At 38.0% G+C, this 27037-nt stretch overlaps 1 protein-coding gene across 29 annotated transcripts in view; it reads right to left on the minus strand.

Moving 5' to 3' along the window:
* Positions 1–27037, minus strand: part of Bru3 (CUGBP Elav-like family member bruno 3) — an 887603-nt gene that overhangs the window by 48994 nt on the left and 811572 nt on the right. For all 29 annotated transcript variants that reach the window (XM_076439398.1, XM_076439414.1, XM_076439397.1 and 26 more), the window contains one exon: positions 10800–10879. In XM_076439398.1, the coding sequence (XP_076295513.1) occupies positions 10800–10879 (80 nt within the window). The remainder of the gene's footprint in view (positions 1–10799; positions 10880–27037) is intronic.

The raw sequence follows: 27037 nt of genomic DNA on the forward strand, positions 1-27037 counted from the left end.
CAAGCAACTCTCCGGTGAACGTTTCGCGTAGATACCGAATAGGGAAAATATTTGGCTGGTTCAGCATCACCGTATCGCGCGTACAGGTGGAAATATGGGATTTTATAATATACACACCGGCTGCAAAAAAGTATTTGAACACGAGCTTTCCGATTTTCGAAAAACCGTCGACATTTAAGGGGATCTCCGCGTCTTGAAAAAGATTGAGTTTTCTTTTTTATATTTTCTTCACCTTGTCGAGCCAATTATAATACATGGTACGTGACAACAATTGTAATATTTCTGAGCTGTTCTAATTGAAATATTTATTGTCATTCAGCTTCATATAAATAATAATGAATACGTAAAATAAAAATAATGAAAATATGTTGGATGATTGAAATTAACGCAATTTTCTGAAATTTTTGAGAAATTAATATTTGTTCATTCGGGTATGCAGTGTTTTTGATATTAAAGACCTTTTTTTAGTTTTAATGGATCGAAAGAATGAATGCACTGACAAATTGTTTAGATTAGTATGTAAAATCTATGCTTCCTTTTCCTTTTTTTTTTTATTACCGTGCAGCATTGAGGAAAAAAATAGTGAACTGTACGATGGATATAGAAGAGGTAGTTAATTTGATTCTCATGTGGGTCAGACCATTCGTTGCATGTCCACGCTAGGTGATTAGTTGCTCTTTGTCAAATACTATTACCGGCAGAACTTCGTGACATTAGATTATATCTCGCATTCACGCCTTATTTAATTTAATTTGCGAGTCCTATAATTTATTATACCTCACGCATCGCCTCTCAACGGTCTAATGTCTCTGTCGAGATTGATTTCAGCTAAATGATTATTCAACTGTGTGTACGTTGTATGGTTCTCCCACTGTTCATAATTGAAAAATCTATAACTGCTCAAAGTAATTTTCTTCTGTGAAATAAATCTAATAATATTGCAATACGATATATGAAAGTACTCTGTATTGCTTTCAAGTAGCTGAATATTAAAACATTTATTTTGTAAAATACTTTTTTTTTTATATAGAAGCATCTAACATAATTTTGACTTAAGAACGCGGATAACAATAAACATTTATAACGCAAATAGTAGAAGTTTCTATAATAATTCCACTTTTTCATACAGCAATGTGCTACATACATCTAAAATTTACTTAACAACATAATTTTTAATCATTGGATCCTTATCGATTATTTATTTACGTGCAGTGTGTTATAAGTAGGCTATGGATTTTATATATTTATAACAAAAATGAGTAAATCAAATGCAAAACAGCAAAAACATTTAAAGGAAATTGATGGAAGTTTGTCACACATCCTGTAACGTGCGAGCGTGCGCCGACGAGTGTGCGCGGAAGTGTTTGCAAGAGTGCGCGCGAGTATGATGTGCGCATGAGCATTGGTCTACGCAAGCCATCGTGCGGTCCTCGTGTCTTGTCGCGTGTCGCAATATGTATTCTTCATGTATCGTTCATTATCAATAAACCGTTATATATTCAATAATCTAACAAGGTTATGGGCCCAGGAACGGTTCCATCACGCGAACGGAAGTGGAGATAAAAGACACGCATAAATAGAAAGAAAGTTATATTTAAAAGTGAGGTTATGTGAGAATAACCACGTGTTCCGAAAATTATAAAGAGGTACGATTAATAAATAAATAAAGGAAAAATGGCTACTCTAATACAAACTGATCGGATAGATAAATTAAATGGGAACAATTACCGATCATGGAAGTTTAACGTGAAAATGGCTTTAGTACAACGTGAATTATGGCAACACGTGAACGGCGAAGCTGTTGAACCAACCGAGAACGAAGCAAGGACAATCTTTAGACGTAAAGAAGACAAAGCACTAGCCACGATTGCATTAAGTATTGAGCCGGAACACCAAATACACATCATGGACTGTACAAAAGCATCTGAAGCCTGGGATGCGCTAACAAAGGTATTTGAACCAAAGTCGAGGCCTAGAATATTACAACTCAAGAAACAAATGGTTTCGATAAAGCTTGAGCATGATGAAACAATGATGTCGTATTTAGGAAAAATAAAGACATGTAGCGACAGTCTTAAAGAAGCAGGTCATGAAATCAGAGATGACGATTTAGCGTATGCAATGCTATGTGGATTACCGGATACATACGAAGGAATTATCATGGCATTAGCGAACCTCGATGACGAAAAGTTTAAGTCGTCAGAAATAAAAGGAATATTGCTGAACGAGTACGACAGGAGAGCAGCGAAGGAGAGCAGCAGCCCTGAAGAAAGAAAAGAAGCGCACCATCAAACCAGAGAGACGCCTCATCAAAACAGAGAAGCGTATAATCAACCGAAGGAATATAGAAAGGATGAAAGGAAATGCTTCAAGTGCGGTAAACAGGGACACCTTGCACATTATTGTAAAACAAGGACACAAAGCACAACGACAAAGTGGAAACAGGGTACGTCTAATGATAAGCAGTATAAGCGGAAAGATATGTTCTTATTAGAATTAAATAATGTTCAATTAGATGACTCTTGGTTAATAGATAGTGGTGCGACTCACCACATTTGTAAACATAGAGATTGGTTTGTTAATTATAAGTCAATAGCGAATGAAACAATTTACTCAGCTGACAACAATGCGCAGGATAACTTAAAGGCAATAGGAATCGGTGATATTAACATAGAGACTTATGTAAATAATGACAGTTTTGATATAACTTTGCACAATGTGTACCATGTTCCTAATGTAAGAAGAAACTTATTGTCAGTATCACAAATAGAGAGTAAGCAGAAACGACTAATAATAGATAATCATAGATTAAGCATTTTAAATAAGAAGACTAAGACGATAGTGGGGGAAGCATTCTGTAAAAATGGATTATATATCGTTAGAGCTAATGTAACTAAAAGCAGGCCAAATCAAGTGGAAACACATATTGTCAAGAATGATAAATTAGATGATAGTGAGAAATGGCATCAACGATTTTGCCATATAAGCACAAGAAATATTCGCGAAATATCAAATAAGAGCTTAGTTAGAGGCTTGGAAAATTTAAATATAAAGGATGTTCATTGTAATGGATGTAGCGTAGGCAAATCTGTGAAAGCTCCATGTAAGAGCATGGGAGGTAGACAAACGAAAGCTGTATTGGATTTAATTCATTCAGATTTATGTGGACCATTACCAGTAAAATCAATGGGGGGTTCAAAATATTTTCTCACTCTTACTGATGACTATTCTAGGAAAACAACAATATATTGTTTAAAAAGTAAAGACGAAGTATCTGGTTTCATACAAAAATATATAGCTAGAGTAGAAAGGGAACTGAATAGAAAAATAAAGAGAATAAGAACTGATAACGGATTAGAATTTTGTAACAAGGAATTAGAAACGTTATTTGATAAATTAGGTATAAGACATGAACGCACAAATGCGTATACACCACAAATGAACGGTGTAGCCGAAAGGGTTAACAGAACCTTAATGAATCTTGTGCGTGCGATGTTAAAGACAGCAAAATTACCCGAAAGATTTTGGGCAGAAGCGTTGCTTACTGCATGCTATACCAAAAACAGAGTCATGCATTCAGCAATCGGCGATAATGTCCCGGAAGGTATGTGGACTGGAAACAGACCAAGCGTGAGGCATTTAAAAACGTATGGATGTTTGGCGTATGTACATCTCTCGGGACACGGTAAGCATAAGCTCAATCCAAGGGCGAAAGAATGTATATTTGTAGGGTATTCGACACAAACGAAGGGATATCGGCTATATGACCCTTCGAAAGACGATATTATCCATAGTAAACATGTAGAATTCGTGGAAGAAGTATGTGGATTTGAATATATTCATGGGAAAGAAACATATGAAATACCATTTTACGACGAAAATAGAGCCAATGATGTAACAAATGAGATAGAAATTAACAAGGAAGAAGTAAAACTAGATGAAGCAACAAGTAGTGTACCAATAGAAGAAATGCTGAAATTAGAAAACGATAAAGTAGAAACAAATATAAATAGTGATGTTAGCAGTTTACGAGAGACGCGAAAATCAGATATTGTTATAAATAAACGAAAACGCGGAAAGGTTATTAGAAATCCTTGGGGTTGTAAAGGTAAACCTAAAAATATTGAAATTAACCTAGCAGAGATAATCGAACCTACAACGTTCGAGCAAGCGATGTCATTACCTCAATCCGAACAATGGAAAATGGCAATGGATGAGGAATTACAGAGCTTAGAAAGCAGAAATACGTGGGAGGTTGTAAATAGAGTCGAAAATATGTCATGTATCGGTAGCAAATGGGTCTACAAGGTCAAGACGGATCCCACCGGCAAGGTTATTAGGTATAAAGCGAGATTGGTAGCGCAGGGGTATGGTCAAAAGAAAGATGTAGACTATTTTGAATCATATGCTCCAGTTGCCAACATGTCGACTATTAGGATGTTATTGGCAATGTCAATGTGCGAAGGTTGGCAGGCACATCATTTAGATGTTAAATGTGCATATTTGTATGGAGAACTGACTGAGAAAATATATATGAAGTTACCACCGGGATATAGCGAAACAGATACAAAGGTAGCAAAATTGAAAAGACCGATTTACGGGTTAAAACAGTCAGGTCGGAATTGGAATGATGCAATTGATATGTTCCTAATTAAAAACGGATTCCAAAGATTAAAAAGCAATAACTGCGTCTACATATATGATCGCGATCTCATTCTAACTATTTATGTCGATGATATAGTGTTATTCAGTAAAAATGTAGATAAAGTAAAACGAGTTAAAGTATTATTAATGTCACAATATGAAATAAGAGATTTAGGAATAGCGTCTTATTTATTAGGGATAAGTATTACATATACTGATAAAACTATGAAACTGTCACAAGAGTTGTATATACAGAAACTATTAGATGAATACAATATGATAGAGTGTAAAACCACAAAAACGCCAATCGAGGCAGGTATAAAATTATCGAAGCAGGATAGCCCTTCAAGTAAAATGGAAAGAGAGGGGATGAAAAATGTGCCATATAGACGACTGGTAGGATCACTAATGTACATAGCGTTGGCGACCCGACCGGATATAATGTATGCGGTATCGAAATTAGCACAGTTTGTATCGGATCCAGGTAAAATGCACTGGATGCAAGCGAAAAGGGTGTTAAGATATTTGTTCACTACGAGAGAGAGAAGTATGATATATAGTCAAGGAGACAGTGAAATAGAAATATTTAGCGATGCGGACTGGGCTGCCGACATTGACGATAGGCATTCGTACAGCGGAATGATAGCTTATTTAGGAGGAAATCCGATTTCTTGGAAGTCAAACAAACAAAGATCCATATCCACATCTACCATGGAGGCGGAATATATAGCGTTGGAATGTGCTGTGAAAGAGGCGATATGGATAAACATGATGTATAAAGAGTTACAGCTACTGATTAATATTAATATACCGCGTGAGCCATACATCATTAGGTGTGATAATAGATCAGCTATCGACTTCACATTGAATAGAGTAGAGAGATCGAAGACAAAACACATAGATATTGCGTACCATATTACTCGAGAAAAATGTGAGGAAGGTTTGATAAAGCTGAGGTATGTGTCTTCTGGTGATAATGTGGCGGATATTTTCACCAAAGCATTACCATACAATGTAATGAGTGTTCATGTAGAAAAATTACGATTGTATGAGAAATAAGTTGTATGCAAGAGACATAGATGTGTGCCAAAAGTGGGGGATTGATGGAAGTTTGTCACACATCCTGTAACGTGCGAGCGTGCGCCGACGAGTGTGCGCGGAAGTGTTTGCAAGAGTGCGCGCGAGTATGATGTGCGCATGAGCATTGGTCTACGCAAGCCATCGTGCGGTCCTCGTGTCTTGTCGCGTGTCGCAATATGTATTCTTCATGTATCGTTCATTATCAATAAACCGTTATATATTCAATAATCTAACAGAAATAAATATTTATGTGGCTCTTAATGCAAACAATTTTTATTTTGCATGAAAATTCACAATCTATAGATAATGGATAACATAGAAGTGACTCCGAATCAATGTGTTTTTCAATTCATTTAAGAGGAAGCTACGCAGTTGAAGAAATTTCGATTACAATATTCGAAACAAGAAATCCTCCCCGCATTCTTTAGCCACTTGTCTTTATAACGCGGTTTCGTGCTTTTCTGTCAACGCGTAAGTGGAAATAAACATGCGTATCAGAAGAGAAAGGTACAAAAAGTCGAGGGGAAAATTGAAGATTGTGACATGTCGGGGGAAACTGGAGCGAACGCAGCCAAAACGAATTACCCTTAGGGAGTTGCGATATCGTCTACTGGGATGTTATAAGAAATGCTTCTGTCGAAGGATTTCCTTCTTCAATTTCAGAAAAGAGGGTAAGTTAAATTCAATGGCAAGTAGCAATAAACGTATCATATTTTAGCGGAAATGGTTCAAAGGAATCGTTGACTCTAACAATTGTATATACTAATCCAGAGACAAAACATTTTTATTCTTAACAATTTTGTAAAGGAACTTTTAACAATACATTCGTGACATTTTTCTGATTAAAATGAGTCCAAACATGATATAATTTAGAGCATAATTACTTGTTTAATCTGCGGTACAATAGAACCTCGAATAACCGAACTAAACAGCGGAACACGACTACTGTCAGATGAAATTTTTGCTAATTTGTATAACAAATCGTGATGTATATGGATCCCTTCAAGAATGGAGAATTCTGATATTATCGATTCGGATAATTGAGGTTCTACACAATCGTGAATTAAACATGCAAATATGTTCCGAATTAGGTCGTGTTTGGACAGATTCTGTCAAAAATATGTTGACAAAAGTTCTATGAAAAAATAATTAAAAACAAACAGTTTTGTCGTTTTGTCATATTATACTTATTAGCGATGGAGTTTCCGAGTTTCTCAAGGGATACAGCTTGCGATAATGGGTTTCACAAGAATCGTGTACATCTAACCTACATGTATCGAGACATTACTGTATATTCGATTTGAATGCATTTAGCAGTGGCTGTTAAGAAATCGTCAAAATAATCAACTGAATTTTCTCGCGAGAGCAATTTCGTGGGTTATTCAACCGCAAACGGGTTCGTCACTTATTAATGTTCCTTCGATGCTAACAAATCTAGACTCGTCCTAATGAATGGGCAAACTGCGTGACTTGCTTCCGCGCTCCGTTTTTGCGCCCTCGGAGCAGCAGCCGATGCGTCGCGACGAAATCTCGTAACGTTCGTGTCAAAATTTCCATAATTCGTTGTGATAATTAAGCGATCTGCATATTACGTTCCGCGTCATGTCAGCTTCTCTTTTAAGGGCAAATGGTCCCTGGCACGATCCCGAAGTTCCTCTTCTGTGCCCACAATTTCTCCCTGCATTCCGTTATTGGATTAGAGCGTTATAACGAGTAATATTCGCGTAACAGCCTCGTGTCTGGCTCTGCTTCACCCTTTTAGCTCGACGCAATGTGTGATTTCGCACACGCGACAGACGCGTGACACGGAACGGGGAATCTCTCGTTGATATTGGAAAATTCGCGATTGTCTTTTTCTATTTTCCTACCGCGCTGATGGACATCGAAACAATTGTCGAACACACCGAGCTGGATCGAGTGTGCATGAATTTTCCACGTTCTCCGCGTTTCAGCTATATTTATTTCTTTGTAAACGGAGTCGAGTAAATTAACGACGAGGAAATAGCAAAATGCGAAGAAAATTGCTTTCTAATCACATCAAATATGATCAAACTAAATATTAATAAATAGATATCGTCATCTATAACATTTTTAATGTTTGAGAAGATAAACGATGTTACCGAATGTATCGAAATGGAGGATACGTTGTAAAAGTGATACAATCTCCATAGAAATAAGCTGTGCATGCAAATTATGGAAAATGCATAGTGTATAAAAAAACTGTTCTGCACAGCTGTGTTTAATATTCATTCTTGTAACAAATCAGAATTTGCATGTTATTATAACTTTTTAATCATTTGATATAGTTCTAATACACATGCAAATATTATTTAGTTATGGAACGGATTAGGAAGTATGTATACATGTTGTGAAACGGATTAGGAAGTATATATGTTGCATACAAATGTTTATGGAATAGCTACGTGGAAAAAGAATTGACCTGCAGTGAAGTCAAAACTGTTATAGGATCGTTGCAGTATACTGTATTCGTTCCCAATATGGACACCGAAAATCCGATTGGCGGAAGAAAATCTCGACGAAAATATGGTCGGTTGAAACGGAAGCCGGTTAAATCGGTTACTGTCGACAATAATTTATAGCTTGATTTGTTAACAAGCTTTTCTCTAACTATTTTTACGAGTAAACATAAGTTGAAATATATTAACCAGATATAGGAAGCAATTATCTGAATATTCTAACATTCAAATATTCTCTTATTCAATACGGTAGTGTAGTAGAAATCCATAAACATTTAGAGAAATAGTGTTTTCCTTATTCCATTGGATTGGAATAATGAAGTGTCTCAAACGTGATTTTTCCATGACGAGAATATTCCTTTGTCGGAATGCATATATCTTCCCATTAGTTCGGATATTGGAGGCTCTACTGTACATTCCATTCTCAACGGACATACTCTCTAATTGTCATTCTGTCATCGCACGTTCAATCGATCACTGATAGCTAATAAAACGACGGTCCGACGTTAATCGTCGACCCGACCCATTACGCGTTGAAGCCCAGCGGATCAAATTTACGACACTGTCATGGTCGTTCACTATTTGTGATTGAAGGCTTTTCATTTTGCAATCGTCAATGCATTTCATTTATAAAAAAGCTCGACCGTACGGATAACTTCAGAAGTCATATTATCTTCAAATGAAGCTTGCATTAAATTTTTCATCATGGAAACTCGATAAATAATACAAAAATTCGTGTAGAGCTTCCGTAACTTCGGAAATATGATAAGAACCAATAATTAATTACGGTGCCGAAATTAGAGAGGTTCATAGTTGGTGCAGTTAATCATCGAAGCTTGTAGGCTTCTTCAAGTTAGTATTATAAGCAATCTAGTTGTGCAATCCAGCAAACTCGAACGTTCTTTGGCTTCTAGTGGCAGTGGGGCTCAATTTTAGAAGCTATCAGCTTTCAAATTGGTAGGGGACTAATTGAAAAGTGATTGTATTTGTGACGCTTTAATTTCAATGATTTTTAAATCTCAAATAAATGCATAAGTCACTAAAAAGTGATCAATTTTTTTAGATGTATATGTTGATTATATTTACGTTATGTATTCTCTATGTTAAATTTTAGAAATTAGTTGCGACTTGTTAAAGTGTTTAAATTAGTACGACGTTGACAACTTTTCTCTATAAATATGAACCCTATAGATTTTGAACGGATGGAAGATTAACTAAATTATCATCTTATTATCTCATAATTAGACTGCGGATTTTATGCATTTATGACAAAAATGGACACGTACAATTTAAAGCAGTGGGCATGTTAAATATATTTAAGGACATCAACGTATTAGTGTCAGCTTAATAGGATAATTAAAAGAAGAATACAATTTTTATTTGGCTTCTGTGTCCTGCAATCAATGCAAATATTTTTTATTTTGCATTAAGGTGTCCGCAGTCTACTCATAATAATTTAACATTCCGTAAGGTGAGAATTCGGTCATTAACCTTTCTTTAAAAATTCTAAAATTTTCGATTTCTATTTATGCTGTAATTCTGGTATCTTTTATTCAATTTTACTATTTATGAAGATTAGAGAAATGATTTTAAACGAATTCTGTATTTTGGATTTTCTGACAAATGCCTCTGTATGTATTTCGGGCGATACGTTTTCGAACAAATTGCAGTCTTAACACGGTATTGTTAATAAACGAAAGCTTCGAAGTTGGATACGTCAGCAGTAGTCAGTGAGTGACTGCCGTGCGATAACAACGATGAGGGTGGTAGAGGAATGTCGTGTGGTCAAGTTCGGGAAGCGGCTTTGCGAACTTTCGTCAATCAGCAGGTGGAATCCTGGACGGAACTCACTGACAATTCAATTACAACTGGGAATTCGTGGTCCGACCCTAAGCTGAGAAAGTTTGGTGGTTTGACAGAGGCGAAGGGAGCGGATTCGTCGAAGAAGAAGGAGGCGGGCCACACTTCTCCAAGTGTTATGCAGATTTCTGTTTGGCCAGTCATTAGATTGCAGGCACGGGATATTTACAAGCACAACAACCATTACTACGGCTGTCTATTCTCCACGCTTTAACTGCTCGGGAGAATGACCGTCCATGAATCCACGGCGCATTTCATTGTGTGTATTATTTTCAACGCCATTTGCTATGCAAATTCCGCAAGCTCTCCCCTCTAAGCTTTTTCAATTTCTAGTTTCACTAGCCCGAAGAAAGGCATAGTTTATGTTATTTCTTAACAAGTATTCGAATGACATTTTTTATTTGTTCTTATATTTTGTAATCCATCAACATTTCGTATTTGGTTAATGTTCGTGGATTATTATAGTTTACTTCGACTTGAAGAAACGTTTATTTCTGAGATTTTTAAAAACGTATAGCTGGGTAACTAATTAATGGTTACTTAATTATATTTCTTATCTAGTAGAGACAATCTGTTCTTTATATTATTATAATATCTAGTATGCATTTGTTTAAAAAAGTTAACGCAATAATCAAAATTATAGAAAATTCAGCATCTTCATTTTGACATTAAAGAACGAACCTTTCAACATTACATCGAGTAAAATGTTTATTTAAATAAAAAGTAATTGATACTTACCAGCATAGTTTGGCTACCGTGTAAGGAATTGATTGCTGCTAGCGCTTCTTGATGTGACGAAAGTTTCACGAATGCACAGCCTGAAACGGAAATAAATGTCTCCGGTTAATTCTCGTTCGAATAATCCTTGGATCGTAAACAAATAAAAGAATTAGTCGGTTGTCTGATAAATTTCATTTCGCCTTGTACACAACGTAGTTATCGCAAGCCAGATGACACATAAAACTTCCATTTCTCATTTCTTCGGTCTCCTTTTACGATTGGAAGTTCCATGGGACACGAGGCGTCGAGCACGCGCGCACACATACTCGGAAGAAGTGAGAACCATTTTAATTCCGAGGCGGAACCGCGGAAAAAGAATGAAAGTAGTTCCGTTTCCGCCATTGTCACGCAGTTCAGATTATCCCCGGCGATGACGGAACGATTAATCGCCTCTACTCTCCACCACGTGCGCTTATCGTTATAGTTAGATGGAGACACGAAGACAAAGAACTTGAGGGTGCTTTGAAAAATTGACGCGCCACTGGAGCGCAAAATGCACTTAATAAAAGATGTTTACCACGAACAGAGAAACGCTCGGTAATCCGGCGCACCATTCCTCGTTTAGCGCCAGGATGGCGTGTACCATGCCGAGAAAACGATCTTGAAAAATTACTTCTATTTACAGCCATTCGTCAAACAATACTCGTAAATATTCATGAATATGTATTACTCACTTCATTCTAGTTCTGCAAATCATTTTTATTGCGACGAAGTTCGTTCGCATAAGGAACTATATTACATATAATTGAATTTTTGAAATGTCATTACATCTTTATGCAAAATAAAAATTTGAAAATACTGTTGCACTGTTTACAATTCTATAAAACTATTCAGACCAGAAATGTAGATTCCGATTGATACAAACAATTTTGATTTTACATAAAAATCTGTAATTTCTTTTGGAGCCATGATTGATGCAATGGATACAATCAATTTTTATTTTGCATAAAGATCGGCGGTCTACTTATAAGTATGGTTGTGCACGAGATTACGTAAAACAGGGCATTAAAATGCAACGAAATACGAAAATGGTGAATTTAATGCTTTTATCGCAAGACGAGAAGAATATTAATTACCCCGGAAGTATAGTTTTACATTTATCGGAATTATCGGGGTAATTGTTGAGTTCTCGAATTTGAATGGGTGAACGGGTTCAGAAATATAAATGAGTTTCGATAACCATGCCCTAGCTGAGATAGGCAGGAGCAGGATTGAAGGGAATTGGAGCGAAAAGAGGGCACTTACCCTCGTACCTGCTGGTATATGACACGATAAAGTCCTGCCTATCTCTGTTTCACGAGCCTGAGAACTTTTTGAAATCTCCTCGCTGTTCTAGTCTTCGATATATCCTATTATTCAACTTGAAATCGTTATTTAAATGCCACTGACCAGCAAAAAAAATTGCCCGTATTAAATCCAAGATAGGGGAGCTACACATTCACATTTATTTCTCTTCTGAAACAATGTAGCAGTATTTTTTAAACGATTTTACTGTTTTGAATTTGATTTACTCATTTTTGTTAGAAACGCATAATATACATATATGGTATGTATATTGTACGTAAATAATCGATAATGATTCAGTGTTTAAAACGTAACTATCTCAAAAGTTTCTTCAGTAATCAGATTTTAATATTTTCCAATCAGAGAGACTTTTCTACAATAATTTTAAACTGTGTTTCATGTACTAAGTTTGAAAATGATATTATTTAGTAGTTCTCATAAGAACGTTTCAATTGACTATTTGATAAATGCATCAAATCCGCAGTCTAATTTCACACCGAGGGGGGTTAAACATGAGGTGCAACCTGAATTTGCTAAATAAATTTGGATGTTCTTTAGACACGGCTAAAATCGTTCTCGAATGTTATCATTTCGTCGACATAATAAATTTCAGTTTCTCTTGGGGTAAAAACTATTTTAAGTGTCCGGGTAGAACCCGGGCGTATTCTATTGAGGAATTTACGAGAAGAATAGCAAAGAACGTCGAAACTTGTCGGTAAAGCGAGAGAAAGAGAAAGAGAGAAGGAGAGAGAGAGAGAGAGAGAGGGGTGTAGAGCAGGGCAGGGTAGGTCCGTGGACAAGGTTTTCTTGCGATTCAACCCCTGTCGCTCACCGACATCGTAAGAATTTGTCCGAGCTTCCAAAGCGTTCTGGCTCACCCCGCTGTTCTTTCTTGTGCAAGCGAAATCTCTCGAAGACGATGCGCTCCTGAGATTTTTCTCCGCCGCTTCGAAGCAGACGGGAGTAAGGTCGCACGGAAATAAAAGACTCGAATTTCTCCAAAGTTCGCGTGCTTATATCTACGTATGTGTGTACGTGCGCGCGCGCGTGAACACGTGTGTACGAGCCCCCATCCCGCGCGCGTGCATACATAGGAGCACGTGTCACCGCGGCGCACATATGTACGGATCGGTGTACATGTACATGCGCATAACTACCATCGGTATATGAAGTATACGTACGCCGGCGTGTACGTATGTACATACTGTTTGTATGTGCTTGTCTCTCTGCGTCTGTCCTTCTCGCCGGCTCGAAATCTATGTTTGGCCCCTTGAACAACAGCGAACAACAAACACTGGACAAACCGCTCCGGCCCTCCGCTACCGACGATGTCAACTATATATGTAGTCCCGTGGATCTTCCCCGTTCCTATTTCGTCTCGAACCCTCCGACGACCCCTTCTCTCTCTCTCTCTCCCCCTCTCTTTCTATCTTTGCCACCCCCTGTTACCCCCGCGTTTCAGTGTTCTCTCTTTCCTCTTCGCCTCCGCCGCGCTCTGCCACAGCCGGTTCGATCCAATCGATAACGCCTGCGAGACTTTCCACTCATATATTTGATTGCTCGGCAAACATGCCTAAGTTTATTTTGTGGCCCCCTCGCCACCCCCTTACCACCGCCCACGAAGCGTTAACGCGCGTTTCTTGCACCGCGCCGGCATAGAGAAGCGAATGCTAGGCTTTTCAATACGTTGGAAACCCTCCAACCACGACGCAAACCGTGTTCTCTCGATCATCCGGCGGAAAGCTTATTCGATCGTATTGCAGACGACAATGTAGCCCTACGGTTTTTAATGGATCCACCCCCCTCCCCTGAACCACGGCGACAAATAAGAGGACCCATATTAGCCTGCTGGTATGTTATAATTTAGTGAGCGAGATCGAATCCATAGGCTCCATATAGCTTAAATGTTTATAATTTACTGTACGTAATCAAACTGTTAGAGCCACTCGTATAGGTAGAGAAAACAACAAACAATTTTTATATGAACTACATTAAGTTTTCGTTCGTATGGTACTGTAGCTCAAATGTTTATAAGCCACTGTAGGTGATTAAATTGTTAGAATCACTCGTATACATTGATGAGGTGAAATTAAAAACAATCTTTACATGAAAATCTAGCTGCATTGAATTTTTGTTTGCTATGATACGGCAGCTCAAATGTTTATGATGCACTCTGGGCAATCAAATTGTTAGAGCTACTCGTATACATTGATGAGGTTACATTAAAAACAATTTTTATATGGAAAGACGTACATATAAAAATTGTTTTTCATTGAGCTAGCACTGAATTCTTGTTGTTTTCATGAAGTGTTTTATCATACATACACTATAAAATGCAGATTGTATTTCATAGGACAGGATAAAAATTAAGATAATTTAAGAAAAGAGTTAAAATTATTCAAGAAAGAATTGATCGTGTATCTGGCTCCCATCTCGTGCAACTAATGCAGAAAATTTCTATTTTGCATAAAGAGCCACAGTCTAGCTATGTGCCAATGAATGTTCCAATAAATGCCCACAGTATTATAAAAAAAAATGCTCGTCGAGAAATACATTTTCAACTTGATTAGGTGACTAAAATAGTAATAAAGTATAGGGACGTAGGATTGGACAGGCAATAAATATCCCTTAAAGAAGACGTCACGCTGTTTCGATACGTGTGTTTGCACGCACCTATGAACACGTTCGGATAGGGGTTGTTGACACGCGTCCGGACGTTTTCGTAACGTTCCTGTGACGATGGGTGGGGTTTTTATTATTTCGTTAATGGATTCGGGTCAGTGGCCAGATGAAAAAAAATTCCCTAACAATCGTGGGAATCGCGTGACGAGGCGCGAGCACATAAAATTTGTTATCAAACGTTCCCGCGACAGGAAGCCGTAGTTTGTATCACCCTTTGGCAAGTTTTATTTATTGCTTAGATAATTTTCATGGAGTCGATAGAACGGCTAATAAAACCACGCGGCTTACTGTTAATTAAAGTACTACTATTAAATATTTTCAACTGCGTAACAAAATTGAATCGTTAGAACGATTCGCTGATTATATTATTAGTAAAATGATAATATATATATAGTCAATTTTAAAATAATTATTACAAGATCGTGGATTTTTATGCAAAATAAAAATTGTATGAATTAATTGCAAGATACAGGATCTACATAGACATTTCTTTCTCTTCTGAATAATCTTTAAATTGTTTAAATGTTTTCACTGTTTTGCATTCTGTACACTCCGTGTAATTGTTACAATTAAATTGCTAGCCAGAATACATAATTTATTTGTGTATGTAATACTTGTGTAAATAATTTAGGGCGCAATGATCGTATTTCTCTTGTGGAAGCTGTTTTAGTAAACATTTTAAATAAATTGTTTTCGTAGAACCTTTACTATCGGATTGTAACATGTCGATACTTGTTAAAGAGTAGGATTTTTTTGGAAACAAAAGATCGCTTCGATCTCTGGTTTGTTCCAAGACACACAGGGCATAAAGGGTTGCAGCGTTTTAATACTCGGAATAGAAAACAGCAGAATCGAATTACACGTAAATCGTTTGAACATATGCTCGATAACTACTGTCGGAGTTACCGCTATGACACGCAGCGTGTGTACTTGTGCTGGAAGCGGACCAAACGAATCAATTTCATTGATGAAGCTACTGAATCCGAGCGAGTGGAATGCGAGCACGCGTAATTGGCGCAACGGCTGGTTTTACAAAGTACATAGGGCATGGCTGCGCACCGAAGTCGAAAAAGGAACGAAAAAGAGCAGAACCAAGTATACGTCTGCGCGTTTATTCAACGTACGAGACAAATCGAGAAATAAAAGGAGCTCACGAGATAAACGAAAGCCGATTTGCAATAAGGGCTGGGATTAAAAACGATGACAAAGTTTCTAACTACTTCTCATACTTGTAAGACGAAAGACGAGATGGATCGGATCTAGCATCGACTTCTATTAATTTTTGGTGAAGATAAATAGAACAATCTGCGTTTAAAATAAACAATTCTGAATTATCTTATCTTCAACTACACATGAAATACTATACTGCGCGACCTTAATTTTTCTAATAATAAGTCGGACAAGCAAAACTTATTTAACTCCGCAAGCTCCATTATTAATTGTATAAATTATAAAAAGATATCTCTGCATGAATGTACTTGAATTTTTCAGTTTGAATAAAAGAAAAATTGATTCGTCTGGTTTCTGACGTCACTAATTCAATAGTAAATGTCAAGTAAAAGAGACAAAGGAGGGATGAGCAGTAATACGCAATGGCTAATTAAAAATTCGGTATAAGAAATTTACTGGACAGTCGACAGAAGGAACACGAGAGAAGAAAAAAAGAGAAAAATTAAGAATCGTAATTTCAATGTGAAATAAGAAAATTCGCAGTCTCTACAGCATCGCAAAGTGGACGAAGGTGGACGAGACTAGTTCGGTAAAAATCTTTGTGTCATTTGAAAGGAATTTTCCCCTTCAATGTAGTGCTTTGCGAAACTATACACCGCTGAAGGCGGTGTTTCTCCACTCCTGGAGACAATGCTGGAGATCTTCTATTGTAACTGCTTTCAGTTGGTCGGTTGCACCCTTTTGAATGTTGTTCACAGTTCCCGAATGATGTCGATTAAGATGACGCTTTATTCTTGCAAAAAGAAAACGTGGACTCAAATCTGAGGGATATTGTATTAGAGAACCACAGGAATATCTTGTTTGATGAAAGTCTCGTTGACTAACATTGCAGTGCGAGTTTTGTTACATGATAAGAAACAAAAAATTCCAAAAACTAATTTCAACAGATGTGCAGCTGAAGTGTCATCCGCCGGACTGGTCACCCCGGATCTTTTGTTGGGCACGGCCCTCGATGCCAGACAGATAAAGAAAATTTGTGATATATTTTGAGGAGGAAACAAATAAGACGGCGGTGTAAAACGCAGGGAGACGTGTAGTACGAGGCGAGGCAGCAAGTGTAATGTGGAGACACGAAATGCCATTATAGTGCGGACACGACCGAATCCCGGAGGGATGTAGGGGTAGGGCTGGAAAAAAGAAGAAAGAAGACAAAGAGGCATACACGTACGGGTACGAACGGGACGTGACAACACCCGGAAAACGGGATTGCCACGTTGCTATTACGAGAAGATAAATTTCCAACCGGAACGTCTCCCTACGTTCGAAAAATATCGCAACGTCTCTTATTTTCAGTGGGACCAGGCTTATCCACATTCTACTTATGAAACCACTCGAACTCCCTCTCGCGTTGTAAAACCACAGAATAAATGGCAGACCCTTGCAGGATTGAATTATTATTTACAACTATATGTTTTTATGTCATATCCAGACGTAGTAACGTAAAACACGAATTTAAGGACCACTATCAAAGTCCATTGCTTATACGTACGTACGTACAAGTAGTATACTTTCATAGATATGTACTACTAAAAAGTTTAAGAAGCAGCGTTCCCGACATACAGAGGACATTTATCTACGTCATAAAATGAAGAATTATAACTCTTCGATTTGAAATGACGAAGGTATTCTCAACGGTTGTAAAATATCAGAAATGCGTCTATTAAGAAGTCAAATGACAGTTGAGGAGTTTTCTATAACCGCTGTTATGATCCTTTGAATAATTCATTACATTGATTGATACATTTACTTATGTTGCCTAGTGTAACTTTGGAATACATTCATTTTCTAAGTAGTACGTGTATGCGGTTAATATATTTTATTAATTAGCCATGATTTTCATGTTTTAATGTAATAAAATTCATTTTATCGTTACGTGTTGTTCCTTTCACAAAAATTTGAGTTCACGTAACGTGTGAAGTCTTGGAATTGAAATGTCAAGGTAGGTCATTGGTATTTTTTAGCATAAAAAAATTTACTGTCGTACCTGTTCAAATTTCATATTATCATTTTATCAAGTAGAAAGTGCAATAAAAATAGTTAATTGTATTGGAATTTGTCGGAGAGTGCATACAAACATTTAATTATATTTCTATAGCGACAATTCCATAAAATACTGACTGACTTAGTTTTAGACCTCAGCGGGATAACGTGATTATGTTAGCATAGACTGTGACGACAATTTTAGGACGTGGAAGGGTTGTACGGGCCAAAGACTGTTTGGAGCATGTACATTTATTAAATATCTGTATAGTGCTCCATCGAAGAGACAGATAAGAAGGTAGCGTGAAAGTATGGCTGGGCATCCCTTTACGGTCGTTTTGTAATTGACGGGGGCCTATGCCCGTTGGGAGTGGCTCTTCCAGCAGATTCATCTAGATTACAGTGCAAAACTACTCTCCGCTTGGCGTATTTACCAGGCATTAAATTACACAGACGGTCGCGCGCGTCGGCGAGGGTCGAGCGTCGTTTGGCGTTTTACCGGCTTACTTTCATTACATTCAATACTGATCGCATCCAGCCTGCATGTTTTATTTATGCAACGTTTGCAACTATTGCGTCAACAACGTTGCGAAAATATTATTCGTGCAGATTCAACCCTTAAGTCAATACCAGGGTACCTACATTTTATTTGTCTTTAAATGTTTCTATACGTTCTTGACTATTGGCAAAATTGTTATAGACTTTTGTTTTTAATGGTACGGGGTCAGTCAGTAAGAACTACTATGTAAAATATCTGAGTATCTATTGATTGTATCAAAAGATTTTTTAATGAATTTTGTAGCGATTTTTTATATTTTATTTGATCAAGTCTGAATGTTTATGGATGATTCTTTAAGTATCCCTGAAAGAATTCAATGATCCAATTATACAGGATGTTCCAAACTGTTGCATTTCCTTGGAAGGGGTGATCCCTGACGACATTTGAAGTAACTTTTTCCTTTGCGAAAATTTTCTCCGCGGCTTTGTTATGGGGCAATTAACGAAAAACACGGACCAATCAGAGCGCGGCTACTGCAGGCGTTCCCGGCTCAGCCAATGCCAACGCCACGCTCAGTGGAACTGTAGCCACGCTCTGATTGGTCCGTAGAGTTTTCGTTAATAACTCCTTAACAAAACTGGGGAGAACATTTTCGCAAAGGAAAAAGTTACTTCATATGATCTGAGGAATCATCGCTTTTTCAAGGAAGTATATTTTTAGGAAACACTGTATATAGTGGTTTTCATCGATTCTTATTGCCAATGATTCTTATTGCCAATTTTATTTGCGAACGAGTTTGCGGCACTGGTTACAAAATGACGGTTCAGCAGTGAATTGTGATAACGATGTTTTGATTCGTTGGCAGTAACGAGGTGTCAGCAAGGTCCTCCGATCCTTGGCCGGTGGCAAAGACGAGAGCAAGAAACCGAAAGAAGTCGCGCAAGGAAAAAGAGGAGATGCTGCGTTCGCCGTGTCCTCGGACAAGGAAAACGAACAGATTCCCCATGGGAAAGAGGCAACCATTTCTGACGTTCCACTAAGAATCGTCTTCGATCCAAACCACCAGCGGGAAAGCAACAAAAGCTTACGGGAGCTTAGCGTGGAGACAAGGCGATTGCCGGCATTACCGGAATTACTTGAACGCGAATTGCGCTATATGCCATAACGAACCTGTAATATCACGATAATCGAACGTTAACCCTATAACCAGGAGTCCTAATAACTACTTCAGCAGAAATACGGAATAGAAATTTTATCGAGCTCTCGTAATTATTTCTCTATTCTCGTAATCATTTATACAGGATGGTCAATGTAAAACTAGTCACTTAAATATCTTGTCATAATATAAACAAATGTTTCGTACACAAATATGGTATTCATGAATAAATGCAAAGAATATTTTTGTACCAGAATAATGTTTTTCAAAGTTTTGCAAATTCATCTACGTATTTCTTGTATGTATACAACGACTGAACAAATTATTACTGCCACCTGCAAGAATTCACGAATTTGTATTAAAACGATCGAATTTTAAATCCCATTTACATTCTAATTACACCAACTATTTTTTTATACATACAGAATTTATATTTACACATTGCAAATATAGTATACAGTCACACATGAGTGATATAATGTTTCAGTGAGTAAATAGGTTACAAAAATAATTTCTGCAATAAATCCAATCTTTTCTATTCTTAATTTTAATTGACTTTTGTGGATACTATTGCTTAGAGTCAACGTGTTAAGCTTAATGATTTATGTTCATATAAACTTGGAAAAAATTGTAGAAAAATGGTGTAAAACTTTGTGAATTTAACATGTCTGTTGTGGTTAAGAACCAGTATCATGCTCGGCACGATTAAATTTGTGTTTTCTATAAAAGTGGCGGAGATACTATAGATTCGAAGGTTTGCTTTCACGGGCAATGCACCGGTAACACAAAATCGTCGTACGTGCGAGGAAATCCTTAAGAGAAATACTTGAAAATACTTCGTTGAACACGCACGTTTATTCGTATTCCCTTTACACGCTCTTAAGAAATTCCGGGAACATCTGGTGCATCTAGAATAGAGGGGGTGGGAGGTCGAGCAGATGCGACAAAAAACCTCGAGAAAATTCACGGTAAACGCGACTCTGGAATCACAGCGGTTCCTGATTTTCTGATTCGATGGTGAAGCAGCATGCTGCTTCGCCTTGGAGAAAGTTCGGTGATCGCAGATCGAGATTAAGCACGGTAAAAATTCTTATTTCAATTTCCGTGGCTGCGTTTCACCGACATATTCTCGCGCAACAGTGTTACAGAATGATAACGAAAAGAAACCAGGGCGAAATTGTTGAACAGCGAGATGGAATTTTATTTCTCATTTTCAGACTACGGATTTTTATACAAAATAAAAAATTGTCTGCATTGACTTCAAGCTGTAGAAAATGTGTAGACATTTATTTCGTTTGTTACATTGTCTCTTCATTTATATCGTATAGTTAAATTTTTGAAATAGTTTTACTGTGTTGCATTTATTACGTTGGCAGCGAATAAGACGTTAAGCATATTAGAGTTAAAAAGTTGAATATCTATATTTTAAGAATGAAAATAGAAAGATCGTTTTCCCATAGGTCATTTTTCTAAATTAAAAGTTACAAAATAGTCTATGTTCCAAGCAAATGTCTGCGCAATACAATCGAAAATGAATTACCAGAAGCCACACCGTATTGAACCGTTCTTTCGCCGACCACGCTTTGCCTTCACGTTCAAATGGGCGATTCTAATTGAAACGAAGTTCAAAGCGAAAATTTCCCGTCGCCGTTACACGATCGCGTTCATTCTTCCCCCTCTTCCCGGAAGTAAGGATATGCACGAGCAAAGGGGGATCCGCGTGGAAATGACCAAACGGAACAATAAGTCGGTACCGGAAAGAGATAAAACGAAGTATTGTGCTTTGGAGGTCATAAAGGAAGTCGCGGTAAAGACACCGAGAACCCTGAGACATCGCGGGGGAAGAAGCGGCCGATGGAAGTGGCGTTTCGAGGAGTAAAAAGAGTCAAAGGAAAGAGGAGCATGGGGGTTGGAGAGAAAAGGGGCGAGGAAGGGCGGGAAGGGAGGGGGTAGTGAAGGCGTGGGATGCAGTGGAGCAAAGGAAAGTCTCTGGACTAATTAAATAACTAGCAAAGTCACCTAGCAACTTGGCACCTCAACTGAGTCCAACCCCTTTTCCAAGTCCACGATCTTTCTTACCGTTGGCTTCTGCACTTCTGCCTGTCTTTCTCTCCCCTTCCTCGACCCCCCTTTTCGTTCTCTTTGTCGCTCCCGGTGGCGTGAGTGCACCCTCACCGTCCACGACGTCACCTCGTTATTTAATTAAACTTCGCGGAAGTAGCTCGCGGCTGCTTGATACCAAAGCACGTAGCTCGTCACCTTCCATTTTCTTCGTGTCCCCCGCGTCGTTTCTTATTTTCGTTCTTTCGTCGCGAATGATTCGCGGAACGTGATGTCGGCGTGAGGCGCGGCATAATTGTTGAAACGCAGGCTTCGCTGCGGCATACATATATTACCTAGCTACAGCCAGATCGCGACGGAAACAATTGATTTTTTAGTCGTTTTATTGAACTTTGAATCAGAGGTCTGCCATCAACTCTACAGTAGTGTAAGTTACACCACAACGGCATTTCAAGACCGAACTTGTTCCTCATTTTTGGTCCATAAAACAAAATATTGTACGTCACTTTTTACGTAGTCGTTGTAAAGAGGCTTCAATACACTCCCACGTTTATGTATGTGTATTAATATCTAATTTTCAATTAATCTTGTCCTAAAACAATGTTAACAGCTTCATTTAATATACATGGAGCAGACGACGCGTAATTGGCTTTCGCCGGTTTAGAAACAATAATATCATAAAAAATTTCAATACATGAAAATTTAATGTACAAGGGTGAAACTTAATACATAATCAAGAAAGTTTCCCTGATGCCTTGTTAGCCATAAAAATTCATGGGGATGAAGGCCCGGGTAGTATGCAAGAACGAACAAATACTATCGAGTGGTTAACTCCCTTCGTGATAATTAACGACGAAAATTAAAACATAAAGAGGAAAAAAGAAAGTTTCAGCCCCGGCGATCTGCTACTCTTTCGACCGGGAACTGCCGTTCTCCTTCTTCTTCCACTAATTTCAGCGGAAGAACAGCAGGGGCTGTAACTGGACGAGACATTATGAAGGGGTTCAGGGAGAAGTCTCGCCGCGAACCCCTAATTTACTGCCACGAAAATAAACCGCGAGGATCTTTGGGGAAATTCGCTCCCGTTCTTCTGTATTCCAATCTGCTTCTTATCGCGCGGCCGGTGTTAAGTCAATTTTTCTATCTCACTTCTCGAACCGTGCCATTCACGCAATACCGACTTTTTGCAGGAAAAATGGATTGCTCCACGAATTTCCCTCTAATTCCACACGCGTCATATGTAGAATACGGATTTTCTGACAAAAATTAATAAATTGCACATAAAACAGTGTACACATTAGAAGAAACAAGTATTACGGTGTTATGCAACTTAATGAAACTATTAAAAGAAGAGATATATTTCTATGTAAACCCTACTTCTCATAATTGATGCAGATCATTTTATTTTGCATAAAGCCCCGCAGTCTAGTCATACACATACAATGATCTTTTTCAAGAAAGTTTTATTTCAATGATTACTGCATTCGTGTATTTTATAGAACATTCCAAAATAGTTCTTCATCATTTGATACGAATATTTTTGAAACAAAAGGCAACATGAGTAGACGTGTTCTCGTGATATAACAATTTCTGCACTGAATTTTTATTTTTGAAGTATGCGAGCAATTGATTCGAAATTAAAGATCACAATATTCATATTTTTTTAAAATACGAATCGTTAAATGCAGGACTTTATTCAGATCCAGTCGACAATTGATTTTCGAAAATAATAAAGTGGCGAGTCCCTCTGTATTTAAAGTTTTTTTCATTTCGAGCGGTCTGTAAAATTCATTAAAGTGTTGAATATGAATGAAGATAATATTTTAAATCTGGCGAATTTCTCGAAAGCGTTGAAACGTTTGAATATCTCCGAATGCAAAAATCCGGCGGCATGCTGAGAGCGACAGAACGTTATACATTCGGTGAAAACTGGAAGTGAAATCCGTCCATGGATTATGATCGACTATTGTGGCACATTCCCCGGTTTGATGTAAATTTGTTTAGAGTAGCCTGAGGGCTACCACGATGCGCTATCCTGGCCAACAGGAGTTTAATTTTGAGAAACGCAAACATCCCGTAATTAAGCAGACGCCGAGAACAGGACCGAAGGGTATGCCTGTGGAGACTCAGTGAAAAACCACTCATAATTGCCAACCGAATCAATATTTGAGCTCCCTTTATAGTGCTGAATGGTCAGGAAGGACGATGGGCTCTCGTTCATTGCCAGTACGCACCACAAAAGCTCTTTTACTCCAGCTGGAATCGAGAGATCTTCCGTAGGAAGATTCTCAGAGAATATTTATCGATCAAATGCCAGAATTTTGCATAAATATTTCCGATTGCTTTATTAATACTTCAACGTATACCTTTCACTCATACGTGGAACAAGCTATCGAAGATCATTGACTCTTTAACACAACCGAACCCATCAAAATGGCGGACTTCAAATTCTTTATTTTACACTTATTGAATTTGTAAAAATATAAAATAACAGAACAGTATAACTTATTTCAGGAAAACTGTGTCAAATTAACACGAGGGCCGAATAAGTGTTAATAAAAGTGATAGGTTGAGGATAATTTACTGTTTGATATTTTTGTTCTACTCAGTTTTGTCGTAAGTGCATCCACAGTTTAGTTGTGGACTAAAATGCGCTAGTTAAATATGGAAACGCGAACTACGATGAAAAAGCCGACTGTAGTTAAAATAATCGTGGAAGAAGCAACGAAACATTTTATTCAAAGATAAGTGAGTTGGTAGTTTAATAAGGTTCTAATAAACTTCAAGTTTTAATCGATCGAGGTAAAAACCGTGGCTCGCGCTGACGGTGGAGGGGGAACCTAATCTTTAATCACGTCTTCGATGGAGTTTCTTAATCTGAACGGGACGAGATCGTAGCTGAGAACGTCGTAAGTTAAAAAGAAGAAGCTCGACTTCCGATAGCGTGAGAACTTTGAAATCACTGTCCGCGAAACTTCGCGGCTTTGTGGTTAAGAAAAGGTTAAGACTCTCTATGAAAGCCAATTAAAAATTGCGTTCCCCTCGAATTCCACGGAAACCATTTCAAAATGTACCGGGCTCTTAAACTATAAACAACATACAGGGTGGTCGACTTGAATACGACCACTTAAATATTTCCAGCATGTTGATATAAAAATTGTTTTGTGTGCAATTTCAATGCTAGTAATGTACGAATTCACTGGAAAAGAAGATTTTGGTGTTTAACTGATTCTGGCTGCATTCTTATTATTTTTTAACTTTATTCGTCGTATGGACAATATACATATTTTCTTTTGCATATTATAGCTAACACTAAAAGACATTTGAAGATGTTAATAGCATAGCCTTAATTTGATTTTCAAAGTTTAAATTCAATATTAAATAAATTTCCAATAGAGTGTACATAAAATATCATCACAATTGAGGAAAGTATTTACATAGCTACCTTTTCAAGTGGACAACCTTGTATTTAGATACACGTTTGAATTTTAAGATACATATAAGATTACTGTAAGTTTAATACAAATTAATGAATACTATGTGAAATGAAAATAGTTTGAAGGTTAAGGGTGAAAGGATGAGAAATGAAGTAGAACTTCAGATATTACGAGTTCTTCGGTCAGAGTTACTAGAGATGGACTATACTATAGCAAAAACGCTCATGTATCTTCGGCAAAGAGGTTCAGCTGTATTAAAGAGCCGCGGTCGAAGCAAATCAAACTCCTATATACCGGTCTTCAACTCAAACCTAATTCAAGCCCATGCAAAACCACCCGTTTCCTGCGTATTTCTATTGATCCTCGATTGCCAGCGGCAGTTCGGCGTAGGTATCTATGAACTACATGGACCGCACATTGCTATCGATACTTGACTTCGAGCAGTAAGGGGATGAGTAGCCGAATCCAATCTACCAAGTCTACACAACAAAGTCTCCTGTCCCCTGTTATTTATTCTGGTCTTGAGTAAAACTATATGCCACATGTTATCAGGCAGCTACTTCTGTCGCGAACAGTTGATTACATGTCAGTTCATCACTTTAAATATCTGCTTTATATGTTTGCCTCCATATTGTTGTAAGTAAACACGTTCATTCATTCGCTAAGCTCCTTCTTACTTATGCTACTTGCTTCCTTAAAAGACTAGTCTGAATTTGTGCGCATTAATCGAAAACAAAATTAACTTTTCGCACAACCTAATATTTATGACGAAAATGAGTAAATGTGATTTGAAAGAATAAGAACGTTAAAACGGGGAGACAGTGCATAGACGAGGAGACGAAGCCATCTTCTTGTTCCTACTTCTCGGTAGTCATCCGATCGATTGAGTTGAAAGTGTGCTTTTAGTGTTAGGGTAATACGTATTTTAGCCAAGGACTTTTTTCAAATTCGGTCTACAACCGGATTGGTAGCATTATTTATGTAATAAGGTGAGGGTGCAAAGAAGTTCACACATTGATAGGGTTGTATAATTTCTTCTATTCGGTATTTCAAGATTTTCTTTGGTCAAAATGGACATCTAGCATGATACTAGATAAATGATACTTTGTCATAAATATATAAAATCCGCAATCTAATGATACAAAATTGTTCACTTCACTACGTAATTATAGTCGACGTAGCACATAATAACCAAAAGATCAATTTGTCTGGAATTCCGGCATGGACTACTTTCATACTAACCGGCACAAATGATTGTACACGTAAGAATGGTCTTGTTCCACCGCTCGCGACTTAATGGATTAACCTGGAGGCGTAATTCAAGCTGTGTCGCGGTGTTGCGCGGAGCGAGAGCGCAGCCACGCAGTATCCGAGTGGTTTGTACGTTAGGTGTGAAATCGCCGTTGTTGTTTACGCATGTTTACGAATGCAAAGTGTTTGCGAGCATTGTGTGTAAAGCCACGCGTGCAGCGTAGAAGAGAGTGTAGCGGGCGCATTCAATGGGACCTGACGTGCGTGTCGCAAAGGGTGGGCGGTGGCAAAGAGAGGGTGAGGTGGACAGAGGGGATACGCCTGCATGTGCAAGAGGGGGTGTTAGCACACTTGGCGAGCTGCCATTTAGGGTTGGCTTCAGAGAGAAGAGGGTCGGGAACTACCCTCGCGCTTCACAGCCGTGCCCTTACAAACGGATGTGGAAAAGACGGAGGCTTTCTTTCCCTCCGACTGACGCGTCTCTTCTGTAAATACATTAAAAGGGAACCGCCACTCTCCCCCCACTCTCTCTCTCTCTCTCACTCTATCCGCTCCCTCTCTTCAAGCTCCATTTTTTTAAAATGTTGACATTCGTTAATCTTTTCCTACTTATGTC

Source organism: Lasioglossum baleicum, chromosome 15 (assembly GCF_051020765.1).
Source record: "Lasioglossum baleicum chromosome 15, iyLasBale1, whole genome shotgun sequence".
Lineage (NCBI taxonomy): Eukaryota > Metazoa > Arthropoda > Insecta > Hymenoptera > Halictidae > Lasioglossum > Lasioglossum baleicum.